Source organism: Neoarius graeffei, chromosome 4 (genome assembly GCF_027579695.1).
Source record: "Neoarius graeffei isolate fNeoGra1 chromosome 4, fNeoGra1.pri, whole genome shotgun sequence".
NCBI lineage: Eukaryota > Metazoa > Chordata > Actinopteri > Siluriformes > Ariidae > Neoarius > Neoarius graeffei.
Window position 1 is genome coordinate 22,763,714 of NC_083572.1, and position 18,157 is coordinate 22,781,870.

General features: G+C 45.3%; 1 protein-coding gene across 1 annotated transcript in view; it reads right to left on the reverse strand.

The window, feature by feature from the left end:
- The window catches only part of slc19a2 (solute carrier family 19 member 2), a 66,761-nt gene that overhangs the window by 24,805 nt on the left and 23,799 nt on the right, over window positions 1-18,157 (reverse strand). The window contains exons 3-5 of the mRNA XM_060919034.1: window positions 7,698-7,938; window positions 5,824-6,016; window positions 4,505-4,646 (exon numbers count right to left, since the gene is read on the reverse strand). Coding sequence (XP_060775017.1) covers window positions 4,505-4,646; window positions 5,824-6,016; window positions 7,698-7,938 — 576 coding nt within the window. The remainder of the gene's footprint in view (window positions 1-4,504; window positions 4,647-5,823; window positions 6,017-7,697; window positions 7,939-18,157) is intronic.

Here is an 18,157-nt window from a genome sequence, read left to right on the forward strand (position 1 = left end):
GAAAAGCAGGTATCCGAGTGCCCTCGCCTGGACCAGGGATACCAGGGCCCCACCCTGGAGCCAGGCCTGGGGGAGGGGCTCGTTGGCGAGTGCCTGGTGGCCGGGCCTATGTTTGTGGGGCCCGGCTGGGCCCAGCCCAAATAAGCAACACAGAACCACTCTCCAGTGGACCCACGAACTGCAGGAAGTGCTGTAAGGGTCCGGTGCACTGTGGATTGGGTAGCAGTCAAAAGGCAGAAGCCCTGATCACCGGCTGACAAAACTGAATTTTGGGACATGGACTGTCACCTCTGGTAGGAAAGGAGCCTGAGCTTGTGCATGAAGTTGAGTGGTACTGACTAGATATAGTTGGGCTCACCTCAATGCATAGCTTGGGCTCTGGAACCAATTTCCTGGAGAGGGGCTGGAGTTGACAAGGGTGAGTGGCGCCAGGCAGGGGTGGGGCTATTGGTAGCCCCCAGTTTGGTGCGCTAACAGAGTTCTCCCCAGTGAATGAGAGGGTCGTTTCCCTGCACCTTCAGTTCAGGGAACGGTCTCTGATGGTCATTTGTGCTTATGCACCAAATGGTAGTTCACAGTACCCAGCCTTCTTGGACTCAGTGCACCACGAGGGGACTTCATTTTACTGGGGGACTTCAACGCTCACGTGGGCAATGATGGTGAGACCTGGAGAGGTGTGATTGGGAGGAATGGCCTGCCTGATCTGGACCCAAGCAGTGTTCTGTTGTTGGACTTCTCTGCCATCCATCCATGGTTTGGCCATGACAAACACCATGTTCGAGCAGAAGGGTGTCCATAAGTGCACGTGGCACGAGGACACCCGAGGCTGTAAATCGATAATTGACTTTGCACTCATTTCATCTGATCTACGACCACATGTCTTGGACACTCGGGTGAAAAGAGGAGCAGAGCTGTCAACTGATCACTACCTGGTGGCGAGCTGGATTAGATGGCAGGGGAGGAGGCCGGACAGACCTGGTAGGCCCAAATGTGTAGTGAGGGTATGCTGGGAACGTCTGGCGAAGGCTCCCATCCATCGGATCTTCAACTGCATACCAGAGGAGGATGGGGACATTGAGTGAGTGGATCACGTTCCACACCTCCACTGCTGAGGCGGCCGTGCAGAGCTGCGGCTGCAAGGTTGTTGGTGCCTGTTGTGGCGGTAATCCCCAAACCCCAAAGGAGTTTGGTTCGCATTGCCAGCAGTAAGTCCGACTCGTTCCCAGTGCACATGGGACTCCGCCAGGGCTGCCCTTTGTCACCGGTTCTGTTCATAACTTTTATGGACAGAATTTCTAGGCACAACCAAGGGGTGGAGGGTGTCCGATTTGGTGGCATCAGGATCATGTCTCTGCTTTTTGTGGATGTGGTCCTGTTGGCTTCATCAATCTGTGACTTACAGCATGCGCTGGAATGGTTTGCAGATGGTTGGGTGGCACAGTGGTTAGCATGGTTGCCTCACAGCAAGAAGGTTCTGGGTTCGAACCCAGCGGCCGGTGAGGGCCTTTCTGTGTGGAGTTTGCATGTTCTCCCCATGTCTGCGTGGGTTTCCTCCGGGTGCTCCGGTTTCCCCCACAGTCTAAAGACATGCGGTTAGGTGGGATGGCCTTGGGCTGAGGTGCCCTTGAGCGAGGCACCTAACTCCCAACTGCTCCAGGGCGCTGTTAGCATGGCTGCCCACTGCTCTGGGTATGTGTGCGCTCATTGCTCATGTGTGTGTTCACTGCTTCAGATGGGTTAAATGCAGAGAGGAAATTTCACAAGTGTGTGATGAATAAAGTTGTGCTTTCTTCTTTCTTTCTTTCAGACGAGTGCAAAGTGGCTGGGATGAGGATCAGCACCTCCAAGTCCGTGGCCATAGCGCCCAGCCAAAAACAGGTGGAGTGCCTACTTTGGGTCGGGGGGGAGTTGCTATTTAAAGTGGAGGAGTTTAAGTATCTCGGGGTTTTGTTCACGAGTGAGGGTAAAGGGGAGAAGGAGTTGGACAGATGGATCGGGGCAGCGTCAGCAGTGATGCGGACACTAAACTGGTCTGTGGTGGTAAAGAGAGAGCTGAGCCAAAAGGCAAAGTGCTCAATTTACTGGGCCATCTATGTTCCCACTCTCACCTATGGTCACGAGCTGTGGGTAGTGACCGAAAGAATGAGATCGTGGATACAAGCGGTAGAAATTAGTCTTCTCTGCAGGGTGGCTGGGCTCTCCCTTAGAGACAGGGTGAGAAGCTTGGTCATTCGGAATAGACTCAGAGTAGAACCACTGCTCCTCCACATCAAAAGGAGTCAGTTGAGGTGGTTCAGGCACACCTCCCAAGGGAGGTTCTCTGGGCATGCCCCACCAGGAGGAAACTCCGGGGCAGACCCAGGACACACTGGAGAGATTACATCTCTTGGCTGGCCTGGGAACACCTCGGTATTCCCCCAGGAGAGCTGGTGGAGTTGGCCAGGGAGAGGGAAGCCTGGGCTGCTGTGCTTAGGCTGCTACCCCTGCAACCTGGATCCAGATAAGCAGTAGAAAATGGATGGATGGATGGATGGATGGATGGATGGATGGATGGATGGAGGGATGGAGGGATGGAGATACTATTATACTCCAACTAAGCTCCATAGAATGGGCCTGGTTGAAGATGAGCTATGCTGGAAATGTAGGAAAGAGCATGGCACATACATATATATACACATGCATTATGGGAATGTCTCAAGGTCTCCCCACTGTGGAGGAATGTTCTAGACTATATGAGTAGATGGTTGGAATGTGAATCGCTTAGATCACCAAGACTGTGTCTCCCTGGGGACAAAGCTGCAGTGCCACATTTAAGTAAATCTGTGTTTAGAATATTGAAAACTGGCCTAATAACCTGTGCTCAGGTGATTCTAAGGTGTTGGAGGAAGCCCCAAACTCCTGCACTGAATATGTGGAGGGTTCTAATGATGGAAGCTGTGGCATGTGAAAAGATGCTGGGAAGACTGAACTGGAAAAATTACATTGTTCATGAACAATGGGAAAGCTTCAGTAGATATATGTCTGGAGAGAGCAACTCAAACATGTAAGACACTGATGATAAAGACATAATAGAGGCCATGTACTAATGCCCAGCATTTCTCTGAGATTAAGCAGCTGCCCTTCTTACATTATAATTGTCAATGTCTATTTGAATACCTGCCTGGATGTTTATTTGTTTGTCTGTTTGTTGTATGATTGTCATTCTCATGAAAATGTAATAAATTAAATAACAAAAGCAAAGGAGTGAAAATATTTTCAACACGAGAAGATAAACTTCATATCTTTGCACTACTATATAATTTTCTTTATATTATATAGACACATTCACAAAAAAAGCAAGTTAAAAGAATTTTAATTTTGAACTGGTTCGTCCTTTCCACAGCGTGCTTCTAATCATCAGGAAAACACTGGGAGTGACATCATCAGTGAAAAATATCAGGAAATATAGGTCACTCAGATCCATGATGTATTTCGTATGAAAAATGAAAATTTTTCAACACAAGAAGATAAACTTCATATCTTCAAGCCAACGTGTGATGTTCTTTTTAAATTACATTCACAAACAAAAAAGTATCCAAATTTAGCAAAACAATTCATTAATTTCCTCACGAGTGACATATAGAAATTTATGTCATGGTTTTGGCTCTCTATGTCCCGGATGTAACTTGTATGAAAAATACAAGTGGTGTTCCCAGTCAAACACCCATGTCCATATAATATTATACTTGATTTTTTTCGCAGTCCATCAAATCCTGTGCTCTGATTGGCTGGCGAGCGGGTCCGTATCCTACGATACGGACCCCAGTTACGGACCTCAGGCGACTCGCTTGTTCACAACAACATACATAGTAGCAATTGTTGTCAACATTTATTTTTGCATTTCTCAGGACAGTATCATTAATTTTACATCATGGATAGTGATAACGACAGTCTTCACAGCGAAAGCGAGTTTTACTACCCTGAGGAAGAAGAAATAAAAGAAACATTGCAGGAGAAAGCTAAAAACCTGTAACTGTTGCTAATGCCGAGCAAAAACATGACTGAATCCTGAATGACTCAATTTTGTATAAATAGGGGACTACATAGGCGGCAAAATGTAGTTTTTTTCCTGCCATGGAAGTGCACTTGTATACCGAGTAGGAAGCAATTTGCATTACAGCCGTGAACGAGGATTCAAAATAGCGGCTTGGCTCAGTTTTCCCTTTCAGGTGCTCCTGTTTTCTGTTAGAATTTGGTAAAGAAAAAAATAAATATATTATTTACCAGCTTAAGGTTGGTCCGTATGGTGAAATACCGTGACATCGGCCTTAAATACTGACCTCGGTCACGGTATTTCACGATACGGACCTCCCAGCTGGTAAATAACGCACGCACGCACACACATACATATTTTATAAGAAAACCATAAGTCAATAGAAAAGATACATGAATAATTTATATGCATGACAATTTGGACAAAATTTTAGACAGTTCAAAGAACACCTCTTTTCTATTGAGTTTTTACCTGGGGAAAAATATCAAGGCCCAAGCCGGCAGAGTCGACCACAACCACAGTAAGCAGCGTTTGCAGCAACAATGCCACGAACGTGTTCATGCCAAACACTAAGGCATATCTTTTCATACTTAGATTGGCTGCAATTTGGTACCTGCAACAAAAAAACAAAATTGTTATCGCACTGAATGAAGGGTGGAAGGGGAGAAAAATAAATTAACATTGTTAAATATTTAAGCATTAAAAATCAAGTACATAATTAACGGTCTTGTTAAATGGATTACTCCAGGGCTTTTCAAAGTGTGGGGCGCGCCTCCCTTAGGGGGCGCCAGAGTTCTTCCGGGGGGGGGGGGGGGGCAACGTGAAGAAAAATAAACCAGAATAAGTTACTATTGCGGACATTTAGCGAACTTCAGCTAGCCTTTGCCAGAGACAAAATGGATCGATTTTTAGTACCTAAAGCTACAGTGAGTGAGGAGACAGAGTCTGGGCCAAGCAAAAAAAGAAGGAAGTATGACCACGATTATTTAAAGTTTGGATTTTCATGGACTGGATCTGAAGATGCTCCACTGCCACAGTGTGTTGTCTGCCAAGAGGTGCTAGCTAACGATGCTATGAGATGTTTAAAATGTGTAAAACAAGATGTTTTTTTAAAAAAAAGCACAGATGTTTAAAATGTGTAAAAAAAAAGATGTTTTAAAAAGCACAGATGTTTAAAATGTGTAAAAAATGAGGTTTTAAAAAAGCTCATATGTTTTAAATGTGTAAAAAGATGTTTTCAAAAAGCACAGATGTTTAAAATGTGTAAAAGAAAAAATAAAAATGTGTACAACAACCATTTTTTTAAAATACGAATGGAACATTAAGTATAGCAACAACAAAAATTGTGTGTGTGTGTGTGTGGGGGGGGGGGGGGGGGGGGGTGTTGTTTATTTGCTCTCTGAGGGGGGGCTGACTCTCCCACACTTTGAAAACCCCTGGATTACTCTTAACCTTTACTAGCTTGTCAAAACAGTATACAAATGCAAGTTTCTTTTAAATGAATGAATGAATGAATGAATAAAATTAAGTGATTCTGCTGCATAATTTAAGGGACACACTTTTCTCCCCTAATTTTTTTATGTTCTTCTAACTATACCAGTAATAACACACTAATGATATTGTTATTCCTCACCACAGTACACTGTCAACAGTGATCACAAAAACACTGCAGATTTCTATAGTGTTTGAGCATTACTTTCCTCAAATTAACCCTCAGAGCGATTCAAAAATGTAAAATGAAGATCCAGTTGAAAACAGAGGATTGACATATGGAATGAATTCATTCTTACGTTGCTATAGTGATGAGCAACATGTAGGTGGCTCGGAAGATCACGTAAGAAGCGTAGCACACCCAGATATTCCTGACTGTGTCCATGACATACACAGCCACAGCAATGACAATGGAGAAAATGCAGAGTGCAAGTTCACCCCACAATGCCCATGACACCTTAATAAATCCAACAGTGAAAGCAGCAAAGGCACCTATAAGGAAAGGGGGGGGGTTCAATCTCAGAGGTACACAATACCAATACAATCTCTAAAAAAAAAAAAAGACTTAGAATATATATTTTTTTAAATCCCAAAATCTCAAAAGCTGCATCAATTAAAGAAACAGGCATGAAAACGGGTCAGGGGTGAAAAAGGTGAGAAGGGTGCGTGAGTGGTGACGTGGCCTCTGGTGTTGTTTTATTTTGTTTGGGGGGTCCTCCCCCAGAATAAATATTATAGCCTCCTTACTAAGTATACTGTATTGACATTTGCACAAGGACATACAGTACAAATACAAATTCAAATGCATGTAGTTATAGTGAAATTATGCCCTGGAAAAAAATGCGAATAATAGAACGAAGAAAGTGGAGAACACACAAGGAATAGTGATCATTTTTTCCTTTTATTTGCCTGGACCACCAGTGTCTCCATGGCCCGCTTTCGCTGAGTTGCCACATGTTTCAGCCTTGCCCGCTTCTCTCCTTCAGCAGTCTGTTTCTTAGCCTGCTGAGCACTGCAAGTTGCTTGAGAGCCATACTTGCTCTGCTGCTGCTGCTTTTCCTCCTTGTTCACCCTTTGCTGGTGTTTGTATGTGGCTGCTGCAGAGTTAATGTTCTTGCACAATGTTCTGTCCACTTCCCCAAACTTCACGTCCTCCCTTCTAAAGAGCTGCATAGCTGTCTTCCCCCGGACATCAGCGTGTGCTTGACTGTCTGTATTGCATTAAATGTTTCCACATTCATGTTGCCACTCCTTTGATCAATTACATCATTCATCAGACTAAATGAGGACTCGACTCTAGGTCCATGAAAGATGGAGAGGCAACACTTAACCAGTGCACCCAGGGAGGGGTACTTGTCTGGTTTGTCGTAGACATGACCCCACCACTCCACGATGCTCTCTCCCTCCTTGAAGCTGGGGATGGTCAGGTCAACACTGAACCGCACAAGTTCCCTCTGGATATCCTGGTCTGCTGGCAAGAGGTGCCCCAGCATACCACTCAGCCTGCCAAGATATGGAAGTACCTGCAGCTTTCAGTTCTTTTTAAATCAAGGCTGAATACTTTCTTCTTTGCTGCTGTCTTTTATTAAATCAAATTTGAGACTTTTAATTTGATTTCTTTCAGCACGGACAGCACTACAAAATGGCGTCTCCACTATACAGTGCCCTATATAGCGAGTAGCGAGCAATTTCGGACACAGGGATTGTCAAAAGATGCGCGTGCCCTCTTTCGAATGCTGACGTAATCAAGCCGGAAGTTTTGTTTGTTTTGATAGCAATCAGGAAAGTTTGAAAAAAGTAGGAAATTCAGTCCGATGACTCAATCCAGCTTCCAGCTTCTGGTGGTCTGGTCTGCACTCTGACTGATGTGTGCACGCTCTGGCCAGCAGGAGAAGAGGCGCGAAATGATGCTGCTTGCCCTTCGCAGCGAGATGTACTCGTCGCTATGGCGTCAATATCAAAGCAGGAGGAGGAGGCACAAACCGGCACGAACTGTCTATGGGTGCGAAGCGACCTCCTTGCCCTTTGGGTCAATATCAAACACCCCCCGCCCCAATTTTTTTTCTCATCGGATCTACATGATTCACGTAGGTCACCCATTTTGGTTTCAAAATGGCGAATTTCGCCGAAAGGTGAGGGATTTTCATGTATGAAGAAAAGAGCTTTAACATACCAAGCAAAGTAGATATTGTCTCTACATAACCATTGTAGATCTCAAAATCTTTTGAAGGCAGTATCTTCTCCCACAGGGCCTGGGCATAATTGACCACTTGAAAATAGCCACAGGTAGACAGAGCCCACCACACGGACCAGGCCAGAAGAGTGCGGCATGAATAACACTTCACAAAATCTGCTCCAAGAGTCTTCAAGACCTCCACCAGACCTCCAGCGCCACCAAGTTTTTCTTCGGAAAGCTAAAAGAAACAAATGCAGTTATCTTGTGGAACAGACAACATATGTAGTCGGTTAAATAAGTCCACTGTGGGTTTACACCATTTGAAAGCTTGAGATACATAATGAAACGGTTCTCCCTGGTTTGAACACAAACTATGATATAAATATATTTACATAAAATACATATAAATAATTGATTTTCGTATAAAAAAGTGGACATTATGTACATTCTTCTTCTCCCTATAGCCAGCAAGGGCACCAGTGATAACATTTTAACAGTCCATCATTGGTGTGTCTAGGGCGTTTAAACTTGGCAGAGCCCATCCCCCTCCAAACTTGATCAACTTATACCCTGTCCACACTAGGGATTTTGTACCGATATGATACTACTTTCGTACCGCAACACCTGTCCACACTAGCAACTATACCGGTACTGTAGCGGTATAACTGTATCGGTACGAAACCCACAAATGTATGGGTTTCGTACCGGTACAGTATCGCTGTAGTGTGGACAGATGAAGCGGTTCTGTATCGATACAAATATAATGCGCATGCACAAAGTCACACACCTCAATCGATGTCTTCGCTGAATAAAATAGTGAAGAACGGAGATTTGTTTTCTTTGTTTCTTTCTCAACTGCCTCGCGCGTTTTATACAATTCGACTGAATAAATGACCACCAGAAATACAGACTGTACATTGACAACAAAAAGCACACACACGTTGTTTCATCCACCATATTCTTGGAAGAAAGTTACTCGGTAACCACGGAAACATTTCGCGCACGCGCATTTCAACTACCGTGAAAGAAAACCGTAAACATTTCTCGCTAGTGTGGACTAAACTGTACCGGTATACTTTGTATCGATACAGTTATACCACTATCGTACCGGTATATATGTGAACACAGCTTTAGAGTAGCCAGTTAACCTAACTGCATGTCTTTAGACTGTGGGAGGAAACCCATGCAGACACAAGAACATGCAAACTCCACACAGCCGTGAGGTTCAAACCCAGAACCTTCTTGCTGTGAGGCAACAGGGCTAACCACTGCACCACCCACCTATGTAACTATGTACATTTTTTTTTAAATGTACATTTCATAACTTACGTATATAATAAATTTCAGATCAAGGATCAATGATATTGTAAAAGTAAATCAGACAACGATCATTAGACATGTAACGAGTCACCCATTGCATGATTTGATTTTCCTACAATATTTTTGACAACCCCCCCCCCCCCCCCCCCCCCCAAAAAGCAGCATTTATTTCCCTATTTTATCATCTACTTAAAGCATATATGCAGAGCCATCGCCTCACTTTCATTTATAAATGCCTTGAGACCTCAAGAATGGCACAGGAATAGTTTTAAGCGTTAACAATAAATCTAATATAGTCATTTTTACAATTAAAGTGATTCATACAGGTAGCAGTCTGAGTGAACAACCTTGACGTCCGTAACGTCACAGGAAGTCTATCGGTCTCATCGCCATTTCCGCTATACTAAAACACAGAGCTGACTGCAACTCCAATCCTCCATTTTGAGCTAAATTTATCGCCATGCCACGTAGATGTGTTGCTGCACCTGCCAGCAACACGACAGAAGGTGGATTTACATTTCATTCATGGTCCAAGAATGTTCAAACTGCAAAGATTTGGACGTGTTTTGCAAGAAGTTCACAGGCACATTGGGTGCCTATGAAGTGGTCTATCCTCTGCTCTGCACATTTTACTGAAGACTCGCACAAAACCTCTGATCTGTTGAGGAGCACTGGCTATAAGCCCATATTGAAAGAGGGTGCAGTATCAACAATTAAAGAGAAAAGAATACTATAAGGAAAGTATTTATTTTATTTCTTTTTTAAAAAAAGCCAAGTTCAGTTGCACCAGTCCTCCCGGAGTGAGCCGAGGGTTGTTGCTAAAACCCGGGATGGAATGGGATGTGACATTTCACTCGGGCAGTGACCTCCCTGCGGTTGTTGCAAAAACCAGTGACGTCCCGTTCCGTCCAAGGTTTTAGTAATTGCCTGAGCCGAGCAGTAATGGCGGAGTACTCCGTATAGACAAAATAGAAAATGAGTGGACCAGCCAACTTATTTCTTTTTTTTTCACTTTAGTTTTTATTCAATTTTAACATTTACAACAGACCAACAAGGAGCATCAACAACAAAAGGATATAATAATAATAAAATAAAGTAGTAATACTAATTGCCCTGTTGGGAGCTACATTCTTTTTCCATCAATTCTCGCAGTTTTGTCCTCTATATCCATTGTCTTTTCATTTGTCTGTTGCTATCCAAGGTCCTCCAATTAGTCCACTTCAGCCACTTGTCTTCTAGCTGTGTTTCTTGCAATCTCAGACGGTGTGTCAGTTTTTCCATTGTATAGATTTCCTGTATTATTTCTATCCATTGTTCCATGGTCGGAAGATCTACTTTGCCCCATTTCCTTGTTATCGCCTTTTTACTAGCTATTAACAGTATTTTTGTAAGGTACTTATCTCCCGCGGATAAGTATTGCCCTCTGTGAAATTACATAGATAGGAGTACTGTGCAGCTCATGGGAATGCCATGCCTCAGTATCTCTTGCAGAGTTACATGTACAGTTCTCCAAAACACCTGTATCTCATGGCATTTCCAAAATACATGTGCATGGTCTGCATTTAATATTCCACATTCTCTCCAACATGGTAAGTTTACATTCAGATGTTTACTCTTGACCTTGGGTGTGATAAAAAATCTAATTAGATTTTTCCAGGTGAGTTCCCTCCATATCCGCGAATTGGTGGATGTTTGATCTATTTTCCACATATTCTGCCACTCATCATCTGAGATTTTTGTGTTGAGCTCCAATTCCCATTTTTCTTTTATATAATTAGTTGAATTTTTGCTTATTATCAATTTTTGGTACAGTGAAGACATTATTCTGACTTTTGTGCCTTTATACGTATTGATTATAATTTGGATCACACCATTCACTACCATGGAGGGACCCGTCCTGATTTCCTTCCTGTAGTAATCCCTTATTTGTAAGTACTTATAGAATTCGTGTTTACCCAGATCATATTTGTCACTCATATTCTGGAAACTCTCCATCTCGCCATCTCTCTCTAGAGTACACCATGCTGTAATTCCCTTAGTTTCCCACTGTTTAAATCCCTTGTCGTATGTGGCCGGTTTAAAGTTACTATCAAATGCAACCCACCTTAATAAATTACTATCCTTCTTTATCCCATGTTTTTTAACGATTCTAAACCATAATTCCAAAGTAAACAATGTTGATCTAGTTGTTTCTTTATTTTGTTGTATACTTCTTTATCTCCAATCACATTCTGAATTGGGTGCCCTCTGAACTCTTTTTCCATGTCTTTCCACTTAGCTGTATAGTCTGGTTGACACCAGCATATCAAATATCTAAGCTGGGCTGCATAGAAATATTCCCTGAGTTTTGGGAGACCCATTCCCCCTCTGTCTTTTGGCAGCTGGAGAGTCCCATACTTAATTCTGGGTTTCTTGCCTGCCCATATAAACCTTGATATCATCCTGTCCCAAGTCTCAAATTGGGTCTCTATAGGTAAAGAATGAAACAGATAAAGAAGCTTGGGTAGTACATTAATTTTAATTATTTCAATCCTCGAACTGAGATCTAGTGTCAGAGTGGACCATTTTTGAATATCTTTTTGTATCTCTTTTTGTATCTCTTTTTTGTCGTAGTTTTCTTTATATAGTTTTGATAATCCTTTAGTAATGGAGACCCCCAGATGTTTAATTTTCTTTAAACTCCAATTAAGATCAAAAGATTCCTGTATCTCTCTCGGTGGCGTGTAGTTAAGCGATAACACCTGTGTTTTTGAGATATTAATTTTATATCCCAAGAGGTGTCTATAGGTTTCTAAAAGTTTCATCAGTACTGGGAGTGATTTAGTTGGTTGCTCTAAGGCGATGACGTCGTCAGCAAAAAGTCCTATTTTATGTTCTGTTCCATTTACCATAACTCCCACTAGTTCTGTATTCTGGCGGACTGCCTGTGCCAGCAGTTCCATGAAAAGGGCGAATAAAGTGGGTGACAGGCAACATCCCTGTCTGGTTGACCTCTGTAAATTAATTTTGTTAGTCAGATTTCCATTTATCTTGATTCTAGCGGTGGGCAGTTGGTATGGAGTCTTTATACATTGTACTGATTTACTATTAAATCCCAATCGTTCTAAACACTTGATACAAGTATCTCCAATTTACACAGTCGAATGCTTTCTCAGCATCTATGCTTACTAATATAGTGCTTTGTTTTTTATGTTGAGCTTGAGCTATAATATGCAAGGTTATTCTGATGTTATCCTGTGTTTGTCGCCCTTTTATAAACCCTGTTTGGTCTTCCTCTATAATTTCTGTTATGAAGGAGTTCAATCGTTTTGAGATGGTTGTTGTATATATTTTATAATCTACGTTTAGTAATGAGATAGGTCTATAATTCTCACAGTTCTCTTTATCTTTCCCTTGTTTGTGAATGACTGTAATTATTGCCTCAGTCCACGATGGTGGCATTTTATTATTTTTAAGTGTCCAATTAAAAGTGGCCAGGAGTAATGGTGCTAACTCTTCTTTAAATATTTTGTACCACTCTGCTGGGTATCCATCACTACCTGGAGATTTATTGTTTTTTAACGTACTTATTGCGTCACTCACCTCTTCTATTGTAATATCGGCCGTTAACACGTCATTTTGTATATTACCGATTCATGGTAGGTCCAGTGAATTTAGAAATACTCCCATTTCTTATTCATCTGCAGATTCAGGCTGTGTGTATAATTCCTCATAATATCGTTGAAATATGTTCTCTATATCTTCTGGGTTGTGGGTTAAGTCCCCTGTATGGGGGTCTCTGATTTTACATATATTATTTATTACTTGTTGTTTTCGTATTTGTTTCGCTAACAGTTTAGTGGCCCTCGGGCCTGTTTCATAATATTTCTGTTTCAAGAACTTGCTCTTTTTTTCCACTTCATCTGATAATAAGTCATTTCTCTTCGTTTTCAATATCCTAATTTGCTGATAAACCTTTGAATCCTTTGTGTCCTGATGTTTCTGTTCCAATTCCCTTAACTTTTCTGTATATTTTTTTATATGATTCCATGTGGCAGCGGGGGCGTGGTCAAGCGTCGGTCTGTGACCGGAGGGCAGAGTCAAGGAAGGTAAGTGGCAGAATCACTGCACCTGACGTCAATTAACCTGTGTCTGTGTGTCTTCCCCAGTGACAGCGCCCTATATAAGGAGGGAGAGATAGGAGGGAGGGAGGGAGAGGAGGGAGGGAGCTCTCTCCCGAACCAGACGACTAATGTGTATGTGCGCGCGCGTGTGTCTGGGAGTTTGTGTGTGACTGAAAAGTAACACAATAAAGAGTTTTGACAACTCAGTTCTGGCCTGCCGTACTTCTGTGCTCCACCCACCCACTCAAACTCTGACAGTGGTGCCGAAACCCGGGACGGAGCATAGAGGAGAACAGCCCCATGGAGTCCTCCCCCTTCGCAGACCTGGTCCACGCCCTCGCCACGGCCCAACAGAGCTAGCACCAGGCGTTGGTCGCCCTCCGAAAGGAGCTAGAGCAAAGGTTCGAGGCCCTGGTGCTGGCGCAACAGGAAGATTGTCAGGCGTTCCGGCACCTCCTCGCGTCAGCGGGGCCCACCCCACCTCACCCTCATGAAGATGGGCCCACACAACGACCCCGAGGCCTTCCTCGCGCTATTCGAACAAGCAGCAGAGGCCTCGGGCTGGCCGGTGGAACAGTGCGCAGCGCGCCTCCTCCCCCTGCTAAGGGGCGAGGCGCAGCTGGCCATGCTACAGCTCCCCGCTGACAGCCGGCTGGTCTATGCGGACCTGCGCCGGGCCGTCCTCCAGCGTGTGGGGTACACCCCCGACCAACATCGACAGCGCTTCCACGGTCTGTGCCTAGAGGAGGTCGGCCGCCCGTTCGCGTTTGGCCAGCAACTCCGGGACACCTGCCGGCAGTGGCTGAGGGCTGACAACCGCAACGCCGAGGGAGTCATTGATCTGGTGGCACTGGAGCAGTTCATCGCGCAACTTCCCAAAGGGACCGCGGAGTGGGTCCAGTGCCATCGCCCGGCGTTGCTGGATCAGGCCATCGAGTTGGCGGAGGATCATTTGGCGGCTGTTCCCACGGCAGGATCACAGATCCCCTCTTCACTTCTCTCCTCCCCCCCGTGTCTCGTCCTCGCAATGTCCGTAGGTGGTGTACGGCATGCCGTGAATGCCAGTTAGTAAATCCAGCGGCCATTCCAAAAGCGCCTTTGCACCCTCTACCATTAATCGAGACCCCGTTCGAAAGAATTGGGATGGATCTCGTCGGGCCATTAGATCGGTCAACACAAGGGTATCGCTTTATTTTAGTCCTGGTGGACTATGCAACGCGATACCCGGAAGCAGTGCCTCCTCGTAATATCTCAGCATGTAGTATTGTGGAAGCACTCTTCCACGTCATCTCCTGAGTCGGAATTCCCAAAGAGATTCTGACTGATCAAGGCACTTCGTTTATATCACGCACACTGAGCAAACTGTATGGGTTACTGGGAATTAAGCCGATCTGCACCAGCGTTTCTCACCCACAAACGGACGGTTTAGTCGAAAGGTTCAACCGCACACTCAAGAATATAATTAAAAAATTCGTAAGTGAGGACGCACGCAATTGGGATAAATGGCTCGAACCCCCTGTTATTCACAGTGCGAGAGGACCCCCCAAGCCTCCACGGGGTTCTCCTCATTTGAATTATTATATGGGTGTAAGCCGCGCGGCATCCTAGATGTACTGTGGGAAAATTGGGAGGAGGGACCTTCACCGAGCAAAAATGAAATCTAATACGTTATTGACCTGCGCGCAAAACTCCACACACACACACACCTAACCCAGGAGAATTTGCAGCAGGCCCAAGAATGGCAAATCTGCCTGTACGACGGGGGTACGCACCTTAGGGAGTTCGCACCGGGAGATAAAGTATTCGTACTGTTGCCCACGTCAAGCTCCAAATTGATCGCCAAGTGGCAAGGACCCTTTGAGGTCACACGGTGAGTCGGGGACGTTGACTATGAGGTGAGACGAACGGACAGGGGTGGGGCGCTACAGATTTACCACCTCAATCTACTCAAACTCTGGAACGAGGAGGTCCCCGTGGCGTTGGTGGTTACGGAGAAGGCGAAGCTGGGGCCGGAGGTTCAAAAGGGAACATTGACATCGTGTACCTCTCTGGTCCCCTGTGGAGACCACCTCTCCCCGACCCAACTCCCGGAGGTTGCCCAGTTGCAGACCGAATTTTCGGACGTGTTCTCGCCCCTGCTCGGCCGCACCCGCCTCACAGAACAACACATTGAGACGCCCCCGGGGGTGGTAGCGTGCAGCCGCCCTTACAGGCTACCTGAACACAAAAAAAAAGGTGGTTCGGGAAGAACTCGAGGCCATGCTCGAAATGGGCATCATTGAGAAGTCCCACAGTGACTGGAACAGCCCAGTGGTCTTGGTTCCCAAGGCCGACGGGTCGGTCCGGTTCTGTGTGGACTATAGAAAAGTCAACGCGATGTCTAAATTCGATGCGTACCCAATGCCTCGTATTGACGAGTTGCTGGATCGACTAGGCACGGCTCACTTTTATTCGACACTGGATTTGACAAAGGGTTATTGCCAGATCCCCTTGACTCCACTATCCCGAGAAAAAAAACGGCCTTTTCCACACCGTTTGGCTTACACCAATTCGTCACACTTCCTTTTGGGCTGTTTGGGGCCCCCGCTACGTTTCAGCGGCTTATGGACAGGGTCCTCCACCCCCACGCCACCTATGCGGCCACATACTTGGACGATATTATAATCTATACTAATGACTGGCTGCGGCATCTACAACACCTGAGGGCCGTCCTTGGGTCGCTGAGGCGAGCGGGTCTCATGGCCAACCCGAAGAAGTGTGCGATTGGGTGGGTGGAAGTACGGTACCTGGGCTTCTACTTGGGCAATGGGCAGGTGCGTCCCCAAATTAATAAGACGGCAGCAATTGCGGCCTGCCCGAGGCCCAAGACCAAAAAGGGGGTGAGACAGTTCCTGGGGCTGGCTGGCTACTATCGTAGGCTTATACCTAATTATTCGGACGTCACCAGCCCGCTGACTGATCTCACTAAAAAGGGGGCACCAGATCTGGTCCAGTGGATGGAGCAATGCCAGCGGGCTTTCTCTGAGGTGAAGGCTGCACTGTTACACTCCCCTGACATTTCTCTCCCCTTTATGTTGCAGACGGACGCATCAGACAGAGGGCTGGGGGCTGTTTTGTCCCAGGAGGAGGAGGGGGAGGATCGCCCCGTGCTGTACATCAGCAGGAAGCTGTCAGTGCATGAGGGGCGCTACAGCACAATAGAGGAGGAGTGCCTCGCCATCAAGTGGGCGGTCCTCGCCCTCCGCTACTACCTGCTGGGACGCCCTTTCACCCTCTGTTCGGACCACGCGCCCCTCCAGTGGCTCCACCGCATGAAGGATGCCAACGCGCGAATCACCCGTTGGTATCTGGCACTCCAGCCCTTTAACTTCAAGGTGAGCCACAGGCCGGGAGCGCAGATGGTCGTGGCGGACTTCCTCTCCCGTCAAGGGGGGGGTGGGGGGGTTGGGAGTCGGCTGCAGGCCGGACAGCTGCCCGGCCTGAGTCGGGCGGTGGGGGTATGTGGCAGCGGGGGCGTGGTCAAGCGTCGGCCTGTGACCGGAGGGCGGAGTCAGGGAAGGTAAGTGGCAGAATCACTGCACCTGACGTCAATTAACCTGTGTTTGTGTGTCTTCCCCAGTGACCGCGCCCTATATAAGGAGAGAGAGAGAGGAGGAAGGGAGCTCTCTCCCGAACCAGACAACTAATGTGTGTGTGCGCGCGTGTGTCTGGGAGTTTGTGTGTCACTGAAAAGTAACACAATAAAGAGTTTTGACAACTCAGTTCTGGCCTGCCGTACTTCTGTGCTCCACCGACCCGCTCAAACTCTTACACTCCAATTTAACTCTTTTTACATTGGCAGTTTCAGCTATCAGTTTTCCCCCTAATAACAGCTTTCATGGCATCCCAGATTATTGTCGGGTCCACCTCTCCATTATCGTTTTCCTCTATGTATCTTTTTATTTCTGTTATTTTTTCTTTTCTTTGTTCATTATTTAATATTCCTACATTGAGTCTCCACACTGTGCGTCTTTCTCTGTTATTTATATTAATTTGTAAGTAGAGGGGATTATGGTCTGACACATCTGCCCCACCGATCTCACATTCTTTCACTCTGAAGCTATCGCTCTGGTTCACAAAGAAATAAATCAATCCTTGAATGAGTTTTATGAGCAGCTGAGTAATGTGTATAATCCTTATCCAAAGGGTGTAGGTTTCTCCATATATCCACCACCTCCATCTCTTCCAGTGATACGTTTATGAATCTCGATAACTGCATTTTAGTTCTTTTAAGACTCGTTGTGTCCATATTATGTTTCATAACAACATTCATGTCTCCCCCGCATATTAAGATTCCCTCCGTTTCTACAGCTATGACATCGAACAGGGATTTGAAGAAATTATCATCACTCTCTGGGGGTGCATATATGTTTATCAATGTCATTGGTTGGTTTTCTATCCTCCCCTTTACTATGATGTATCTTCCTTCTCTATCTTTGAGTTCCTTTTCATAGTCAAATTGAATTGTGTTTGATATTACAACTCCTCTTCTGTGTCCCTCTTTATATGCACTGTAATACAAGTTCCTATAGCCGTATCTTTCTAATTTATCATGCTCTGCCTGGGATAAATGGGTCTCTTGCAGGAATATGATTTGTGCTTTTTCTTTCTTCAGTTTTGTCATAACCCTTTCTCTTCTCATTGGCATATTTAGACCATTTACGTTCAGCGACATGAATGACAATATTAGCCATCATTCTGTTTTGTCATTCTCATAAAATGTGCTCCCAGACAACTGAACTAAATTCTCTGAACATTTAACATAACATGAAACAAAAAACAAGAAACAAGAGAACTTCCAGAGGTGGGGGGATATTCCTCCCTCCCCAAGTCCCCGTCGGTGGGTGAAGAGGAAATCCTCATCTCTAGGAGAGGGCCCCTTCCTAGGCCCAGAGCTAACCCAACTTGTGCTGTCCCTAATGTCCAACTTAAAATCACCTGACCTCTCCCAGTCGGTTCTTAACTCAGATTAAGTAAGTCTTTGAATCAGTCATT